The following is an 18,896-nucleotide window of genomic DNA, read 5'->3' on the forward strand; positions in this document are numbered from 1 at the left end:
GTTGTATCTGTAATTCCGAGAGCCACAGATGTGGAGTGGATTCCACTAATATTGGTAGAATTTCCTTTTTCTCCTCCCCTCCCGCGACCCCCACTCTCCCGCCATTCAAATGTCTCTCCCTTCCAAACCAGCTAGTCTTTAATCAAATTAGCGTACTGGTGGTCCACCACCCCCGCAGGAGCCGCCACTGTGTGCTTGGGGTTCAATTTATTTCTTGCTTTATCACAGTATGAACTTGAGGAATTACTTTCAGGAGGCTAATTAGCATGGGATGTCGAACTGCGCCCGTAATTGCTACAAATGGGGAGCATGGGTTCTCGTCTCCCCCCCACACCCTTTCATCTTAAATAGTTTCTAAATGGTTTGTAGAAATGGTTTTTCACTCACGATGAAACTTTAAACAAAGAAAAGAGGTAGTGTTGTAGCTCTTTTGTGTGGTGTGTGTGGGGGGTGAATAACAAGCAATACATGGTGCTTGTTGAGGTTCAAATTGTGGGGTTACACAATCTATGCAAAAGTCTGAGGACCGCTTCGTGCCTTGTGGTTTGAAAGCCCGACCTTTCTCCTTGCAACTCATTTCCAAAATTGCAACATGAGGAGCATTCGTACCACAGGCAAGGAAGTCACTGGGCCCAATCCACTTGGTAGTTCTTTTAGCCAGCCCCACTGTGGTCGGAGCCCAGTGGGGCTTGCAGAGAGGAATTTCCCGGTAAATGTCCAAGGATCCACCTTAAGAACGTAAGAACAGCCCTGCTGGATCAGACCAAGGCCCATCCAGTCCACATCGGAAGCTGCCATATACTGAGTCAGACCACTGGTCCATCTAGCTCAGTATTGTCTACCCAGACTGGCAGCGGCTTCTTCAAGGTCTACAGTTCCACAGTTTAACTGCACACTGTGTAAAGAACTATTTCCTTTTGTCTATCCTGAATCTGCCAGCATTCAGCTTCAACGGATGACCCTGGGTCCTAATATTATGGGAGCGGAAGAAAAACTTCTCTCTATCCACTTGATCCAGTACATGCGTGCATACATCATTTTATAAACCTCTGTCATGCTCCCTCTCATCCACCTTCTTTCTAAACTAAAAAGGCCCAGAGATTGTAGTCCTTCCTCATAAGGGAGTCGTTGAAACCCCCTCAATTGGCTTGCCCTTCAACATTTGTGGATGGTTTAACTAATGCTCGCTCCACTTGGTGGTTCAAGCATCAGGGCTCAAAGAGTTAAAAACAGGAACTGCAAACTCCACTTGGGTTTCCTTCCGTTCTTCTTGATGATTGGCCCTTTAGTGGGTTGTTTCCTTTCACTGGTGACCACAGCATTCCTGAATCAGCCCTCTCTTCCCACCCTCTGCCGGAGGAGAGTTTTTACTATTAATTTCCCAGTGATACCTGGGATACTTTTAGGGTCCTTCTCTTTACCAGTACCTTTGGCCACCGTTATTTTAATTTCACCTTTTCTTATCTGGTTCTGGCCCCAAACTTCACAGATTTGTCTGATGGTTGGTTGCAGATGTCCCCCCGCCCCCCCCACACACACTTCTAAATTACATCCGTACCCCTGGATTTGTTATGCAAAAGTTGGCTACATTGGCTAAATGTTGATGGAAAATTGTATCGTTTGCAGTTCCTGTTTTTAACTCTTTGAGCTCTTTCTCATGGGTGTGAGGGAGGGAGGCTGTTAAAACCTAGCTCCCCCACAGACGGTCGCCTCGTTCTTGCTGGGAGGGCGGATCGCCCGCCCAGATGATTACCGGCTGCCCCTGTCAGCGCAGAGGGTATGCGGAGGACGCATCGCCCCAGTCCTCCCATAAAGCCCAGCACACGTGCCCCCTTAACGTCATTTAAGAGGGTGGCTGCGTAGGCGGGTTTGCTGCCAAAGTGTTCCCGAGGTGGGGCACGATCCCGACAGTTCTTACGAGGAGCCAAGACTGAGCTTGTTGTCCTCAGCCTTGTTTTGGCCGATCGTAAGAACAGCTTCAGTATGTTGTTGCTGCAGCTTACGGTTGAAACCCTTAAACTTCCCCTCCCTATGTCCCTCCGCACTCTCACATACGGTTTGCTCTGACGCTCTGAGATGCATTTATTCAGATTGCACAGAGAACCCAAACGGCATCACAACCACACCATGGAAACGCCCCCTTTTCGGTGTCGTCTCTCCTCATTCTTTCTCAGACTTGGTTTGTGGCGCCATTTTGGACCTAGAACCTGAGCCTGCTGTTCAAGCACCGCCGTGGACTAGCAAAGCTCCGTGGATGTGCTTCTGGCGACTGGCCATCCCACCATCCCCTTCCTGCTCCTTCCTTTCAAGTTGCTTCTGCTTCTCTGTTATTGGCTGTTTAGTGGGTTGGTGTCCTTCTGCTTCCCTGAATCAGCCCTTTTGTTAGCTACTTCCTGTTCCATGCCTTTGATCAGTAATTTATTTTATTTACGTGTATATTTTTTTTATCATTACCAAAATGTTAAAATCAATGAAGGCACACATAATTGATCTGACTGCAGTGATGGAATGACTAATTAAAGCTGTCCATGGTCAGAGCGCACACTATTACCTATAGCTGTTATATGGCCCCTTGCAATTGGCAGATTATATGAAGCCTCTGGATTGAACAGGCAGGCCCGGTATAAATATTAAGGAATCTAGGAAGCCGCCCTGTACTGTCTCAAAGCATTGGTCCATGTAGCTGACTGGCCAAGGTATCAGGCAGGAGTCTTGATCAGCTCAACCGGAGGTGCTGCCTTCTGCATACAAACCAGGGGCTCACTCTACCACAGAACTGTGGGTGCACCTGCTGAACATATGACGCTGCCTACTGAGTCAGGCCCTTGGTCCATCTAACTCAGTATTGTTAACGCTGACTGGCAGCAGCTCTCCAAGGTTTCTGGCAGGAGTCTTTCCTGGCCCTATTACTGGGGGTGCTTCCACGGATTGAACTTGGGGCCTTCCGCATGCAAAGCAAATGCTCTACCCCTGAACTACGTTGTTTGAAGAAGCACTTTATTTCGTCTGTCCCTCTGTGTGTCTGCTTTCCCCCTTAGCTCTGTGGCTTGTATTATCCAGAAAGGCAGATCAAGCCTCCCCAAGTGCACGGACAGGCAGGCAGACTAGTCCGGAGGCTGCTCGTCACGGCTTCCTCACACTAGCTTCCTGTGCCCAGGGGCAGGTACCAGCAGCGTCCTTCAATCTCAGGAGCGTCTTGTCTTTTATGATCCAACAGATGGGAGGGATTCTCTCCCACTGCAGCCCCCACATGGTGAACACATCCTCCACAGGAAAACCCTTTGCAAGAAGCTGCCGCCCAGGTCTCCTCCCTCCTCCCGGGCAAGTACAGCATCAATGCCGCAGCTTAAAAACTCTGCCTTGAAGTTCCTCGCTTGAGGGTTTGTTTTGACTGCCAGGAGATGAACCCGGCTCTTGCCTCTGCCTTCTGCTGCCAGTGACTATGTAGGCACTCAGGCTAAGTTTAGCATCACCTCCTTGGAAAACAAGGTCAGCAAAGAATTGCCCAATTTAATCTGTTTCGGCGCATGGATGTGTGTCCCCCCTCCACACACACACACTCTCTCTTTCTCCCTCAAAAAGATCTCTCTCTCTGTTTGTTGGTTTGGAAATCTGGCTCGAGTTAGGAAAAACATGGTTTGCTTTAATATCCCGAGTCCAAAGGCACCAGTAAAAAGAGGAGGCCGGGAGAAGCGAGATGGGTTCCAAACACGTAAATAAAGCTTTTTGAAGACATCCAGTCCAATGGTATGTTACTATGGCATTTTGGATGCCTCCTTATTTAGTGAGTGTTTTGTGTGTTGCTAAGATGCAAAGCCGAATGACAAAAACAAGCAGCCCAGCTAGACTGGCAGAAATAAGGTCGCTCTGCAAAGCAACATGGGAAGTTGCTTCCCTGCCCACCCCCAGCTCTCCGTCATGGAATTTGTCCTGAACCAGGAGGCAACTTTGAGCATCCAGTTCCTCCGGCCCCCTCCCAGACAGCTTTTGGTTCCTCATTCCTCCCCAGCCCTTGCCGGCCTCAAACGTACGAAAAAGACATTCTGCTTTCAAAACGAGATCCGTGCCTTTCTCAAAAACAGCGAGGCTGTGGTTTGTTTATTTGCTTGTTGAGTTTCTATACTGCCACAAGTTGCGGTGACAGCCAACAACCTGGATGGCTTGAAGAGGGGTTTGGAGAACTTCATGAAGGAGAGGTCTATCAGTGGCTACTATTCAGAGGGCTACAGGCCACCTCCAGCCTACAAGGCAGGGTGCCTCTGAGTACCAGTTGCAGGGGAGCAACAGCAGGAGAGAGGGCACACTCCCATGTAGGCACCCACCAAAATGCAATCCCAGGCAGGGCCTGCTTAGCAAAGGGGACAGCTCACTCTCTCTCTCTCTTCTCCCCTCGTGCTTCTTGCAGGCTTTACAAGGATGGCAAGGAGGAGAGCTGGTCTTGTGGTAGCAAGCATGACTTGTCCCCATAGCTAAGCAGGCTCTGCCCTGCTTGCATACGAATGGGAGACTAGAAGTGTAAGCACTGCAAGATCTTCCCCTCAGGGGATGAAGCCGCTCTGGGAAGAGCCGAAGTTTCCAAGTTCCCTCCCTGGCAGCATCTCCAAGATCGGGCTGAGAGAGACTCCTGCCTGCAACCTTGGAGAAGCCGCTGCCAGTCTGTGAAGACAATACTGAGCTAGCTGGACCAAGGGTCTGACACGGTAGAAGACAGCTTCCTGTTTTTCTATGCTCTGATCCTGGAGATGGGGGGGTGGTCTTGTGGTTGCAAGCATGACTTGTCCTCTTAGCTAAGCAGGGTCTGCCCTGGTTGCATATGAATGGGAGACTAGAAGTGTGAGCACTGGAAGATATTCCCCTCAGGGGATGGAGCCGCTCTGGGAAGAGCAGAAGGTTCCAAGTTCCCTCTCTGGCTTCTCCAAGATAGGGCTGAGAGAGAGACTCCTGCCTGCAACCTTGGAGAAGCTGCTGCCAGTCTGTGTAGACAATACTGAGCTAGATAGAGCAAGGGTCTGACTCAGTATATGGCAGCTTCCTAGGCTCCGATGTTCCTAGAGGCACTCCTTGGAGAGTTCGCAAGGCTCAGACCGGTCCCGTGGGGCTGCTCCGAGGGCCATGGCGGAGGGCACCCCGATGCCGCCCCGCTGGCCCGCCAACAACCTGCCTCCCTTGCCTCACGGAAGGGCCGCCCCGCCGAGACCCATGCTGAGCCAGAGCGCCCCCGACAATCCCACCCACTGGCCAGCCTCCCGCCCGATCGTCAAGCGCAGCGGAGAGAATGCCGCTCTCCGCGCCGAGATGTTTCCGTTTGGTCAAACACGTGGACTGGCACCATCCACCAGAACTGGTGGGGGGGATGCAGGCACCGTGGAGAGAGTGCGGGGCGGTGGGGCGGTAGCATTCTTATTATTTGGTCTCCCAGCAGCTTCGTCTCGATTTCTGAAGCCCTTGAAGGGAACGGCTGCCAGGCACTCCATTGATGCGGTTAGAACCACCTCCCACCCACCCCCCCGGCCGCCTCTGATAGCTTTCTGTTCATGCCCCAGCTGGTACTTCTTGGAGCTTTGCCTTGGGCATCTGCCATTGCTGCATTGTGCCACTGTCACTCGCGATGCCTGCGATGCCTTCCACAAGCGGCTTCCATTAGCTTCTATTGTTGCTCCGCGCCATTGTTAATACCAGCTTGTTGGCTGCGTTCGCGCTGAACATTCCCTCCTCCTTTGAACCGTCTTCTGCTGCTTAGGGGCATTTGCTCCCAAAATGTAACAGAAGCATCCTGGCCCTCACCTTGATCTTTGTGATGCTCCTCTTACAGAAGAATTACATGAGAAGCCGCCTTATACTGAGTCAGACCTTGGTTCCTCTAGTTCAGTAATGTCGGCACTGGCTGGCAGCGGCGTTCCAAGGTTTCGAGCAGGAGTCTTTCCTACCTGTAGCTTTCCCAGCCAGCAGGCTTTGCCGCAGGTTTACGGCGAGGCTTTCAGGGGTTTCAGCCGCCATTGGGCCAAGGGGTTCCAAGAACCCGGGCCGCGGCCCTGACACACGCCCCGCATCTGACATCAGACGCGGAGGTGCTGGTTTAGCTCCCGAAGGGGCCGTTGAACACCAACTCCAAGACGGAGCCTCAAGGCTCCTTTCGGGAGCCAGACCACATACGCCGCATCTGACGCCGAATGCAGGGCATGGCTAGCCCCCACATCTGATGTCACATGCGAGGGGCTGGGTCAGTGGGGCTGCCACCATGGCCACACATGGACCACTGGAGGTCAGGCCCCATGCCTAGAGGCTTTGCTGTGAGTTCGAAGTTGCCCCAGAAAACCGATGCAAAATGTGGATTTTTTTAACCTCGGATATAAATCAGGCTTAACTCTAACACCCGATGAAAAACCTGAATCGTGTGTGAAGTGCTCCCCGGTAGCTCGCAGGGACTTCAGGGTAAATCTGGCTGGTATGTGAACTTACATTTCCATTGCAGAGGAGATGCAAGCTAAAAGCCAGGCGTGGAAAACTTCCTGGAGATGCTGTCAGGGACCTTCTGCACGTAAAGCAGGTGCTCTGTTATTGAGCTGTGACACACACACACACACCCCAAAGTGAAGCAGGCACCTGCTCCTTGGGGAGAAGAGCTGCTCTTGTGGTAGCAAACATAAATGGTCCCTTTTGCTCAGCAGGGTCTGCCTTTGTTTGCATTTGGATAGGAGGCTACACATGAGTGCTGTAAGATACCCCCCTTAGGGAGCTGAAGATCTTGTCCATATATATATATATATATCTATATATATATATAGATATATATCTATATCTATATCTATATCTATATCTATATCTATATCCTAATCCGCATGTTATTCATATCGTGGCCAAATATTGTTATATAATATGCCAAATGCGTATAAATGCAGTCTGATTTTATATTATCACCTTATTATTATCATCATCATCATCATCATTATTTTAATATTGTTGTATTGCTGGTCTATGACCGAAATAAAGTGTTTATATATATATATATATATATATATATATATATATATATATATATATATATTTGACATATTTTTATACCGCCCAAAACGCAAGTTCTCTGGGTGTTCTACAAGAAAATAAAAACAACCAATAAAAAGATTAAAACATTTCAACAATTAAAATTTTATAAGTTAAAACTATTAAAGCACAATTAAAGCACAATTCAAACAGCTTATAATGAAAAGCCTAGGTGAAGAAATGCGTCTTGGCTGCCCTTTTAAAAGTTGTCAGAGATGCGGAGGCTCTTATTTCAGCAGGGAGCGTGTTCCAAAGCCTCGGGGCAGCAACGGAGAAGGCCCCGACCCCGAGTAGCCACCAGACGAGCCGGTGGCAACTGCAGACGAACCTCTCCAGATGATCTCAATGGGCGGTGGGCTGCTTAGCTAAGGGGACAAGTCATGCTTGCTTACACAAGACCGGCTCTCCTCTCCACAAACTGAGCTGCTCTCTCTCTCTCTGCATAAGAGACTGAGTATTGTTTTCTTAGCCTGTGTTCCAGTCAGCAATAAATATAAAACTCTTGTTTCTCATTTAAAGTTGGCTTCCTATTCAATCACTTTCAGAGCACAAGTAATATCTCTGCAACGGTTCTTAGGTATGTTCTTATGTCCGGAAAGAGAATCCTAGCCCACCTAGTTTTTTTATGGGTGAAATTTCTTCTTATGATGTCGAGAGGAGCTCTCAGTCCTGTGCCCCAAAGTGGGCTGGAGAGCCGGTCTTGCGGTAATGAGCGTGATTTGCCCCCTTTGCTAAGCAGGCTCTTTCCTGGCTTGCATTTGGATGGGTAACTCGTTAGAGGTAAGAGAGATTCCCTTCGGGTAGGGAACTGTAGCTCAGTGGCTGCTGATCTGAATGCAGAAGGTTCCCTCCCTGGTGGCATCTCCAGGATCAGGCTGACTCTGAGCTTGGAGAAGCCGCTGCCAGTCTGCGTGGGCAAATATTGAGCCAGATGGACTAAGGCTTGACTCAGCAGAAGGCAGCTTCTGATATCCCTAATAAGAGCAATGTCCTGGATGCCGATGGGAGATGAGGGGGGTGCTGTCGCTCAGTGCATCTGCTGTGCATACCAAAGGTCCCAGGTTCGATCCCTGGCAGCATCTCCCGGTAAGGCTAGGAGAGACCCCCGCCTGAAACCGGGTAGAGCCACTGCCAACCAGACAGGCCCTCTCCCCTATCCTTGGAGTTCTTCTCACGGCCACCGACCGGGAGCGTTCCTGGATCTTCTACCCCGGCTGGGCCCTCTTCCTGCCCAGATTGGGGATGGTATGGACGACCCCTCCTTTGGGGGGGCAGAGGAATTCGAGCCCCCTTTCTTTTCACCCTTTGGCATATAATACCTTTCCCTTCAAAACCGAGGTCTCTCTGACCATCCGGGAAGGCGTCTGCGTGGGATTCCACGGCGCTGGAAGTGCGCATGCAGGCATCAACCCGCTCACTCACCAGCCCTCCCATGTGGTTTTGGCCCCCACTGCCATGCGGCCTGTCCCTCTGGCATCCCTTACCGACTCCGGAACGAGTGTCTTTCCTTTCCTCCCCCACCCCCCCGCCCCACACCCCTCTCCAACCACTGTGATATTCTTGATTTGGCAGTCCCAAAAATGCCAACAGATGCCACCGGGTATAAAGAGACAGGTGGCGCCGGTGCGTCAGAGGAGGGACTTCCTCCAGAAACATGGCACTTGCCGAGGCATGTGAGATGCTGCCCGGAGCCTTGTGACATCTCTCTGCCTCTCCTTGTGAGACGAGCCTCCCTCGCCTTCGGAGTCGTAGGCGGCAGGCCACTCCCGCCAGGCGGCTGCTGGAGAGGCGGAAAGATTGTTGGCCTGGCGCACTCGGCCCGATTCGGAGGCAGCGATTCGGAGCGATCCGGACCCAGTGATTCTGGACTCTCTTGTTGTTGTTTTTCTTGCCCTTTAAAAAGAAGAAGAAGAAGAAGAAGAAGAGAAGAAGAAGAAGAAGAAGAACATCAGTGCTTCTGTCATGGGAGGAACTCTGGGATCCCGAAAATCTGGCCCAGATGGTGGCTTCTTCGCCTCCGGATCTGGTGTAGCACACAACCTCCTAAGAACATAAGGACAGCCCTGCTGGATCAGGCCCAGGGCCCATCTAGTCCAGCAAGCAGGAGAAGGCAGAGATTTTCTTCCCTGGACCCTGTGAAGGGAGAGACTGTAGCTCTAAGGTAGAGCCCCTGTTTTGCATGCAGAATGCCCTGGGTCCGATTCCTGGCATCTCCCAGTAGGACTGGGAAAGAGGGGCGTAGAAAGGAAGCTGACTGATACCGAGTCAGACACTTGGTCCATCTAGCTCAGCATTGTCTGCTACACAGACTGGCAGCATCTCTCCGAGGCTTCAGGCAGGGGTCTTTCCCAGCCCTACCTGGAGATGCTGCCAGGGAGGGAAGCTGGGACCTTCTGCATGCGAAGCAGAATGCTCTGCCACTGAGTTACGGCCCTCTCCCCAGAGGGGGATATCTTACAATGCTCACATGTAGTCACCTCTCCAAATGCACACCAGGACATGCCCTGCTTAGCCAAGGGCAGAACTCACGCTCGCTACTACAAGACCAGCTCTCTTTCCCCGTCCCAATAAATTGATAACACTGATCGGGTCATAAACAGCTGGAGAGCCAAAGTGGCCTATCCATGGTCTCCACTGACTGGCAGCCGCTCTCCAAGGTATCAGGCAAGGGTCCCTCCCAGCCCTACCTGGAGATGCTGCCGGGGAGTGAACCGGCGACCTTCTGCACGCAAAGCAGGTGCTCCTCCCCTGGGCTAGGGATGCACCGGATGAACAGAGGGAGCTGCCCACTGAGTCAGCCCCTTTCCCCCTCTAGCTGTGCATTGACTACACTGACTGGCAGCAGCTTACCAAGGATCCAGGCAGGGAGCCTTTCCCCACTGCGAGGGAGTGAACCTGGGACCTCCCGCATTCAAAGCAGATGCGCTTCCACCGAGCTCCGGCTGAGGGTGGTGGACCCTGATGGGCAAAGCTTATAGGGCTTAAGTGTGGAGAGATAAGGAGGAGCAAAGTCGTGCCAATGTGCATTCCATACCAGGAGTGTCCCCATGGGGTAGCTCCCGACCCCCTCCCCATGGCCCTGCCCCCCTGTTCCATGCTGCTGCCTCTCCCCTTTAGCTCCCCGCCGCCTCCTTTTTGCTGTCCCTGTTGCCGCTCGCTCTCGCCGTCCCGTCTTCCTCCACCGTGATCGCCACGAGGGGCCGCCTCTGTGGCCTGCCCTTACCGCTGGGCCGTGCCCACCCACCAACTCCTGTGGCCTCGCCGAGTTCCAGGAAGTGTAATTAACGGCAAAATGCAGCCCCTGGAGATTTCTGAGGCGGTAAAGGGCACTCCTCCGGCCCCGAACCTCTCCATTATGCTTCCCGCAAACGCTTTAATCGGTTGCTAAGGCAGTGGCTCCTCTGAAAACAGTGTGTTCTCTCTCCTCTCTTTATTATTGTGTTTATGAGCAGGTGGAGGAGAAATGGCTTGTTTTCCACATAAATAGCTAACGGCGGGGCGGCGGCGAGGGGGGGGGAGAAGAAGTATTAAAGGAAACAAAGAGCCAGGGGGGGAGCGAAAGAGCCCCCCCCACGACACGGCCAGGGTGGCAAGTTTTCAGAAGAACATTCGCGAGAACATTCTGCGAGCCGAATCACAAATGTAGATGCAGACAGGCGGGCCCAAGGTCTTCCCGGGGTAAACAGCGAGGTGGCCGTGAAGGCACGGAGGACGAAACGGGGAGGTGAGCCCTGAAGGACACGCCTAGGTGTTTGGGTCGGCGGGCGGGGGCGGCAGAGAGGGTCCTTCTTTCCGCCGCAAGGCCAGCCGAGCTGAAAGCAGAAGGCCTCCTCGAGCCTTCCCCCCCCCCCCCTCGCCGCCGACGTCATTACCTTGACATTCGTGTGTTCCAAGTCCAACGGCTCACCAAGCTGACGTTCTGGCACGGCGTGTTTTTGCCGTGTATAAGACACAGTGCGCCGCGGAGGAAAACAAAGACAGCTGAAGTGAAGAGTGTGGGAGTAATGAATCACTTTAGAAAGTGTGTGTGTGTATGTGTGTGGTTGTTCTAGAAGGAAGAAGAGCATTGCCATTGAGAGAGTTATCTTGCTACTGGGCGAGGATTCAAAAGATAACATGCTTGGCACGGCAAAGAAACGGGGAGGGAGACGGCTTGGCCTACAGTGTGGCTGTATGCGTTGGGGTGTTGTTGTTGTTTTTTTTAAAAAAATTCTCAATGTCGAAAGCAGACTTTTCATAAGCAATTGCTTTCCCACCTGACTTTTGTGGTGACTTGGATGTAGAATGATGGCGCCGCGTTTCCTGACACCCGCTCTATTGCAGGATTACAACCCCCATCACCATCACCACCAAAAAGTGCAGAACTGGTCCGATAAGGTACTTGTCTGTCTTCCTGGTAACTGAGTTGTTTTTATTCCGCCTTGGAGGCAAGTCTGTGTTAATGGGGACCCACATATGCCAGCGCATCAAGAACTTGACGAGTTTACGCGGGGGAGTGGGTGGGTTCCTGTCGGCTTAGGTCCGCCAAATGTTTAGGTGCATTCCCACTCATCCGCGGGTGTAATATATGGCCGATACTGTTGTGTTCGCAATGTATACTCTCTTGACATTCCACACTCTGGTGTGTGAGTGGGTGGGGCTAGGGGCGGAGTCTGGTGGACAGTGGCGGGGCCAACGCAGTCCAGACTCTGACGTACTAATCCAGGCTTCCTCAAACGGCGGCCCTCCAGATGTTGCTGAACTACAACTCCCAGCATCCCTAGCCACAATTTATTGTGGCTGGGTATGCTGGGAGTTGTAGTTCAGCAACATCTGGAGGGCCGCAGTTTGGGGAAGCCTGCACTAATCAAAGGCAGGAACAAAATCCACACACAAGCAGATGCCTCTAGATGGCGTGTCATCTCGACGACAGAGCCTGCATGGTGTAGTGTTGGAGCGCTGGTCTAGGACCGGGAAGACCTGAGTTAAGATCCCTGTTCAGCCACGAAACACACTCTGGCCCAGTCACTTCTCCCTCAGCCTAACCCACCTCACAGGGTTGTTGTGAGGATACAGCACCGTGTACACTGCTCTGGGCTCCTTGGAGGAAGAGCAGGGGAGTCGATATAAAAATAAATAATTAAAAATAGCCACATGCTTGGTCGCCCTTGACAAGTCCTAGTTGCCTCTTGGCAACTGGGTGGCGCCCTTACTCTCTGGGGCTGCCAGTAACTGGGAGGTTCAAGTTTCTATCCCTCGTCGTGGCAGCTGAAAAACAAAAGCATAATGTGGGCCATGCCTCCTAAAATCTTCAGGGCTGACTCATCCTGCCTTTTCGCTCTTCTGGGAACAGACTTGCAGTCTTGAATATTTTGCGCATTAGTGAACGAAAGAAACAATCCCCAATAGCTTTATGGCAAGCGGAACTTAGCACTCATCAAAATGTAAAAAATGGAATTCTTTCTTTACCAAGAGCACAGCTTATCAGCAGAGCTTCTTGCCAGAGGATGTCTCACTGGCCAGCGGTATGCATTAGTTTTTTTTTTTTAAAATGTCTGCTAATAACTCATTTCCAAAGCTGATACATATTTTTAAAATGTAGGGTTTCTGGACAGAGGCACAAAAGCCTTCCAGAGAGATTTTGTTTCTTGTTTTCAGCGGGAAGCAGACAGGAGGTGCTCTGCAACATCCCACAGGTCTCTCACATCTCACAGTGTTTGGAGATTACGAAGATTCTACCAGAGCATACTGGGAGAGAAAGAAATGTGTGCCCAAGCAAGCAGCCCACCCCTTCCCCAAACTAAGAAAAGGGGCAAATTCTACATACCATCAACCCCGACCCCTGTCCATGGGCAGGCTTCAGACTTTTGTTATGAGTTTCTACTAGCTAGGAGAGCTAGTCTTGTGGCAGAAAGCATGAATAATCCCCTTTGCTAAGCAGGGTCTGCCCTAGTTTGCATTTGGATGGGAGACTACATGTAATCACTGTAAGTTATTCCCCTTAGGGGATGGGGCCGCTCTGGGAAGAGCACCTGCCGGCTTGCAAGCAGAAGGTCCCACACTGTCCAATGCCTACCTGGCATCTAGGTAAGGTCCAATGCCTGGCATCTCCAGACAGGGCTGAGAGAGACTCCTGCCAGCAAGCTTAGAGAAGCCGCTGCCAATCTGTGCAGACAATACTGAGCTGGATGGAGCAAGGGTCTGACTCAGTATGTGGCAGCTTCCTATATATTCTGGAACAGAAGGAGGCTGGTCTACAGGGAACTACAAGGCACCCCCCGGAAAGCCCTCAAGGACCCATAGGGGTACACACACCAGCTTGGGAGTCAGAATCACTCTCGCAAACAAACCAAACAAGATCCTCCAAGTGCGGAGTGTGCATTTGCCGTCGTACCTGATCTCTCCTTCTGAGATGCTTTCTTCCATCGCTGCCAAGGAAGGAAGTGAGGCTTCCTAGCCAGCCAGGTGACCCCCAGCAGGAGCTCCACGGGGGGAAAACCCGGCATTGTTTGACTGCTACAATGATCTACTGAGCTTGCTGTGCTGTGTGGAAGCAGCAGGAGTAAGGAGGGCGGAGGTGGGGAGAAATCGCACACTGCTCCGTGCATGCAAACTGCCAAGATGACAATTTTTAACACTTACACCAGGCAAACTGTTGGGTTTCAAATTGGCAAACAACTTGTTATGACAGCGCCTTGATGGATCACTTCACAAAGACAAAATGAATCGAGGGAGTCTCGGCTCGTGGTAGGAAGAAGCAGCTTGTGAGAAGCCGCCCCAACCCTTCAAGGGCTTGGCTGCCGTAAGGTGTGGGCCTGTAGCTCAGGGAGGAAGCACCTGCCTTGCATGCCAAAGGTCCCAGCTTCTGTCGCTGGCAGAATTTCCAGGTAGGGCCAGGAAGGTTTCCGGACGGAAACTTTGGAGAGCAGCTGCCTGTCAGTGCGGACAGTGTTGAGCTGGATAGGCCAAGATTTGACTCAGTTTGGCTACTTCGACTATTTATGCATGCAGAAGTAGGGGTATGCAAATCGATTCAAATTCGAATGGGTTTGACTCTAATCTGGGTGATTCGAGCGACTTGAATTTGAATCAAAACAACCCTTAAAAGGGCAATTCTCTTCCGATTTGATTCGAGAAGTGTTGGCACCTTTTTTTTTAGCCATTTGGGCCCCTGGTTGGTTAAAAAAAAGGTGCCAAAACAGAGTCTAATCAATTCAAATTCAATTTGAATTTGAATTGAATTTTCGGACCAGAATCGAATTTGAAACGAATCTTCAGAATTAGATTTGAAATGAATAAAAAAAATTCATTTCATGCACATCTCTATGCAGAAGGTCTCTGGTTCAATCCCTGGCAGCATCTCCAGGTAGGGCTGGGAAAGACTCCCGCCTGAAACCTTGGAAAGCCGCTGCCAGTCAGTGTAGACCAGGGATTCTCAACGTTGGGTCCCCAGATGTAATTGGACTTCAACTCCCATAATCCCCAGCCCCAGTGGCCTTTGGTTGGGGATTATGGGAGCTGAAGTCCAATAACATCTGAGGACCCAACGTTGAGAATCCCTGGTGTAGACAATACTGAGCTAGATGGTCCAATGGTCTGACTTGGTGTAAGGCAGCTTCCTGTGTTCCTATACATCGTTCATTCAGAGCAACAGCTCTGCACAGAGTTCGATGGAGCAATGGTTTGTCTGAGTTTGGTAGCTTCATCATTTCATCTGGAGCACCCACAGTTCAATTTTAGCACCCTTGCAGTGCTAGACCACATGCAGAAGGCCCCAACATCCATACCTGTGGTTCTGGGGCTAGGACATGAGCCAGCTGGAGTGGCCAGTGTCATCTGGGAGCGTGTGAATGCACACGTGGCAATTTTTGCCGAGGTCCGCACCCCTAGAGAGAGACAACTGGTGATTGCATGGCAAGATTTCCAGCTTTCCGTGTCTTATCATGCTTTTATTGTCCTGGAAGTTTTTCATACCTGGCTTTTAGCTTGCATCTCCTCCGGAATGGAGGGGGGTGCATTCACATATAGGGCAGATTTACCCCGAAGTCCCTGTGAGCTATCGGGGAGCAGTTCAGACACAATTTGAGTTTTTCATTGCTCATTAGAGTGTAGTTCAGTTTATATCCAGGGTTTTAAAAATCCATTTTTTGCTTCATTTGGGGGGGACAACTTAGGGAGGTTTTACCGCTGGTTTTCTGTGAGGCTTTACTGCAAACTCATGTGGTAAAGCCTCGCAGAAAACCCGCGGTAAAGCCTCCTGTGCGAAGAACTCCCTGACCGTCGGACCTGCAGCGGCCAGATTTGCCATGGTGTTTTAAATGCTTCTCGAAGTTTCCAACCCACAAAAGCTACGTTAAGATTGTATCAATGTTGTCAGAGGAATGGAAATGAAGATCGGCAGGAATGCCTTCCAGAGATGACTCCATGGAGGGAGGACAATCATTTGTGCATTGTTATGCTAAGCTCCCCCTCCCCCTTTCCTCTGTGCAAAAGTGACTGCCATTTTACCCTAAGCGTTTAGGGGTAGGGATAAAGAAGGGGTATGATAACACAGAGGAATCTGTAAGCACAATAGTGCTATCAGGATCACCTGTTTTCCTTCTCTGGGGGCTAGCCAGCTGCCAAAAATCGCTATGAACATCTGTCTCTTGGAATGGTAAAGAAGGTAAAGTGTGCCGTCGAATCGGTGTCGATTCGAGTGTGCCGTCGAATCGGTGCTGACTCCTAGCGACCACAGAGCCCTGTGGTTGAAGCGCCGGGGCCTGGCTCGTGGAGTAGGGATGAGATCACTCCAAACGTCCTTTTAAACCCTCTTCCCTCAGCCTGGCTTTGACCTTTAAACTCCTGCTCCCTCGCAAGCCTCAGGGCAGCTGCTCCGGCTTCTAAATAATGTAAATGGCAAGCATCACACCTACTTGCTGAATGATTAATTCGGCTTTGAGTTGCTGCCTGACTTTGATAGGAAGGGGGAGGCAGGTCTCGAGGGTCTGATTATGTGAATCTGAGCTCAGTTGGGGGGGGGGCGGGAAGGCTAATTAATTACACATTTTACTATGGGGAATTTTTTTTTTTAAAGCCACCTAAGCTGCTGGGTGTTTTTTTCCCCCCTCTGTTGGGTGCATCTAAGGAGCATAATACCAAGGAAACCAGCTGCTAGGAAACCTTTAACCCCTTGATTATATGCTTACAATAAAAGATTTTTTTTTTCCTCCCCACCCCTCACAGTGCACCTGCGTTGCTACTAAGAACTGCCCCATCTCTAAGGCTATTAATTCCATACTGGGATGGGATTCTTTCTGATATAAGTCCATTCCGTTGGGGGTGGTTAAATACTCATGTCCTTTTCAGCTCATGCTCCGAGACAGTGTTTCTCAACTTTTCAAGTCGTTGTGCCATCGAGTCGGTGTCGACTCCTGGCGCCCACAGAGTCCAGTGGTTGTCTTTGGTAGAATACAGGAGGGGTTTCCCATGGCCTCCTCCCTCACAGTATGAGATGATGATGCCTTTCAGCGTCTTCCTAGATCACTGCTGCCCGAGAGAGAAGTTCCCCATATTCTGGCATGTTTCGTCCCCGCTGTGCCATTCGGTGGCTAGATTTCCAAGTAGGGAGTACCCCCTAATGTATACAGATCCATGATATAGGACAAATGTCCATGATCCCATGTGGGTCATGTTGCCACCTTATACGCCGGGTGTGCACAGCTCAGATAGAGGCTGCTGCCTTATAAAAAGTCAGACCACTGGTCCATCTAGCTTTATTTCATCGACACTGACTGGCAGTGTAGATAATAGGGGAATTTCCCCTTTGCGACAGGGAGATGCTGCCAGGGATTGAGCCTGAGACCTTCTGTGTGCAAAGCAGGTGCTCTTCCACTGAGCGATGGCCCCATCCCTTAAACACAGGGACATATTAAGCTGCCGTATATATAGCCTTGCTCCATCTAGCTCAGTACTGTCTACACTGACTGGCAGCGATTCTCCACGGCTTCAGACAGGGGTCTTTCCCAGCCCTACCAGGAGATGCTGCCAGGGATTGAACCTGAGACCTTCTGCATAGAGATGTGCATGAGATGAATTTTTTTTCCCATTTCAAATCGAATTCTGAAGATTCGTTTCAAATGCGATTCTGGTCCGAAAATTCAATTCAAATTCAAATTGAATCTGAATCGATTAGACTCTGTTTGGGCACCATTTTTTTAACCAGCCAGGGGCCCGAATGGCTAAAGAATGGGATTGAACCTGGGACCTTCTGCATGCTAAGCAGATGCTCTGCCCCTGAGCTAAGTCCGGAGGCGATGTTGGCCAAAGCTGGAGCTGAACCTCCTAGCTTTCAAAGCATGGCATGCCAGCTGATTGCTGGGGGAAGCCAATTCACCCCCGCATTGCTCTGTGGAAGGGGCATGGCAGAGAGACAAGGAAAGAGGGGGAGAGAGAGAGAGAGAGAGAGAGAGGGGCAGACATGGAACGAGAGGGAGCAAGACTATTTCTAGGCAGTAACCAACAGCAAAGACTTTGTAGCAAAGGCAAGGAATCACTCTTCTCTCCATCCTCCACATAGGAAGCTGCCATATACAGAGTCAGACCCTTGGTCCATCTAGCTCAGGATTGTCTTTCCAGACTGGCAGCGGCTTCTCCAAGGTTGTGGGCAGGAGTCGTTCTCAGTCCTATCTTGGAGGTGCAGCCAGGCAGGGAACTTGGAGCGTTCTGCATGCAAGCCTACAGGTGCTCTTCCCAGAGCAGCCTCATCCCCTAAGGCGAAGATCTTCCGGTGCTCACACATGCAGTCTCCCATTCAAATGCAAACCAGGGCAAACCCTGCTTAGCAAAGGGGGCCATTCATGCTGGCTGCCACAAGACCAGCTCAATATGCTCCCCCCCATTCTCCCCTTGCCATGTACCTCCAGGAGTACATGCCACCGGGGGTACAGGGGTACCGGCCCGTGTTGGGGTACTGGAGTCTAGAACAAGGAAGACATATTGTGAGCCTTCTGAATTTTTAATTTGCTCCTTCAAAAAGCAGCCACACTGGGGTTGTAATTCTCCGTCCAGCCCAAAAGGAGGAGGAGTGGGGGGGGGTCCCTACTCTCTTCTGGTCATGCCAGTGCCCAGCAATGCAAATCACAGCAACCACCTCCCACACCCAAACTGCAATGAGTCACGGAGAGGAAAACCTGCAGGCACACCCATTATGCAGCAACTTTGTGTAGGATTTAAGGTACAGAATCTCCATGGGTGGGGGGGGGAAGGGTTACACCCGCCTCCTTCTCCCCAGTGCTGCCACCTCGATCCCAAGTCTGGGTCCCGCATGGCTGCTTTCTGGAGTGGGGGGGGGTGAATGCTGGGAGTTCCAGTAATGAAACCGATCGCACATCTCTTCTGGCCCCCAGCCAAGAATTCTCTGGCTGAATCAAGATGTCGGGTGGCCAGATAAAAAAGAAGAAGGCCACGCTCCTCCGCCTTTCGCATTTGCATAGGAGAGGTGGTTTGACTAAGTTCAGGTTTCCTCTCTCCCCCCTGCAGGTCAGCCAACCACAATGATCTTTTCTCCTGCATGTTTTTAAACTGCAGGTGACCCCGGTCGCTGTGCATCCGGTCGCACGATCAGATGGACCCCGAAACGTCCACAAACCTTGCCTACCTTTGCTTCTGGCCCTTCACCCGGAGGGTTTTCAGACAGCAACCTTTACTGTGAATTTACTGCGAGTTCAAAGTTGCCTCCAAAAAATGATGCAAAAGGTGGGTTGTTGGTTTTTTTTATACCCTGGATATAGACTGGGCTACATTCTAACTCTCAACGAAAAACCCAAATCGTGTCTGAAGTGCTCCCCGAGAGCTCGCAGGGACTCTGGGGTAAATCTGCCCGATATGTGAACCCA

The 18,896-nt window shown here is 51.0% G+C and overlaps 1 protein-coding gene across 1 annotated transcript in view; it reads right to left on the bottom strand.

Moving 5' to 3' along the window:
* Positions 1-10,102, bottom strand: part of LOC128338642 (uncharacterized) — a 29,478-nt gene extending 19,376 nt beyond the window's left edge. The window contains exons 1-2 of the mRNA XM_053281362.1: positions 9,892-10,102; positions 8,589-8,934 (exon numbers count right to left, since the gene is read on the bottom strand). Of these exons, the coding sequence (XP_053137337.1) occupies positions 8,589-8,934; positions 9,892-10,068 (523 nt within the window). The 5' untranslated portion in view covers positions 10,069-10,102. The remainder of the gene's footprint in view (positions 1-8,588; positions 8,935-9,891) is intronic.
* Between the last annotated feature and the right edge of the window lie 8,794 nt (positions 10,103-18,896).

Source organism: Hemicordylus capensis, chromosome 16 (assembly GCF_027244095.1).
Source record: "Hemicordylus capensis ecotype Gifberg chromosome 16, rHemCap1.1.pri, whole genome shotgun sequence".
Taxonomy (NCBI): domain Eukaryota; kingdom Metazoa; phylum Chordata; class Lepidosauria; order Squamata; family Cordylidae; genus Hemicordylus; species Hemicordylus capensis.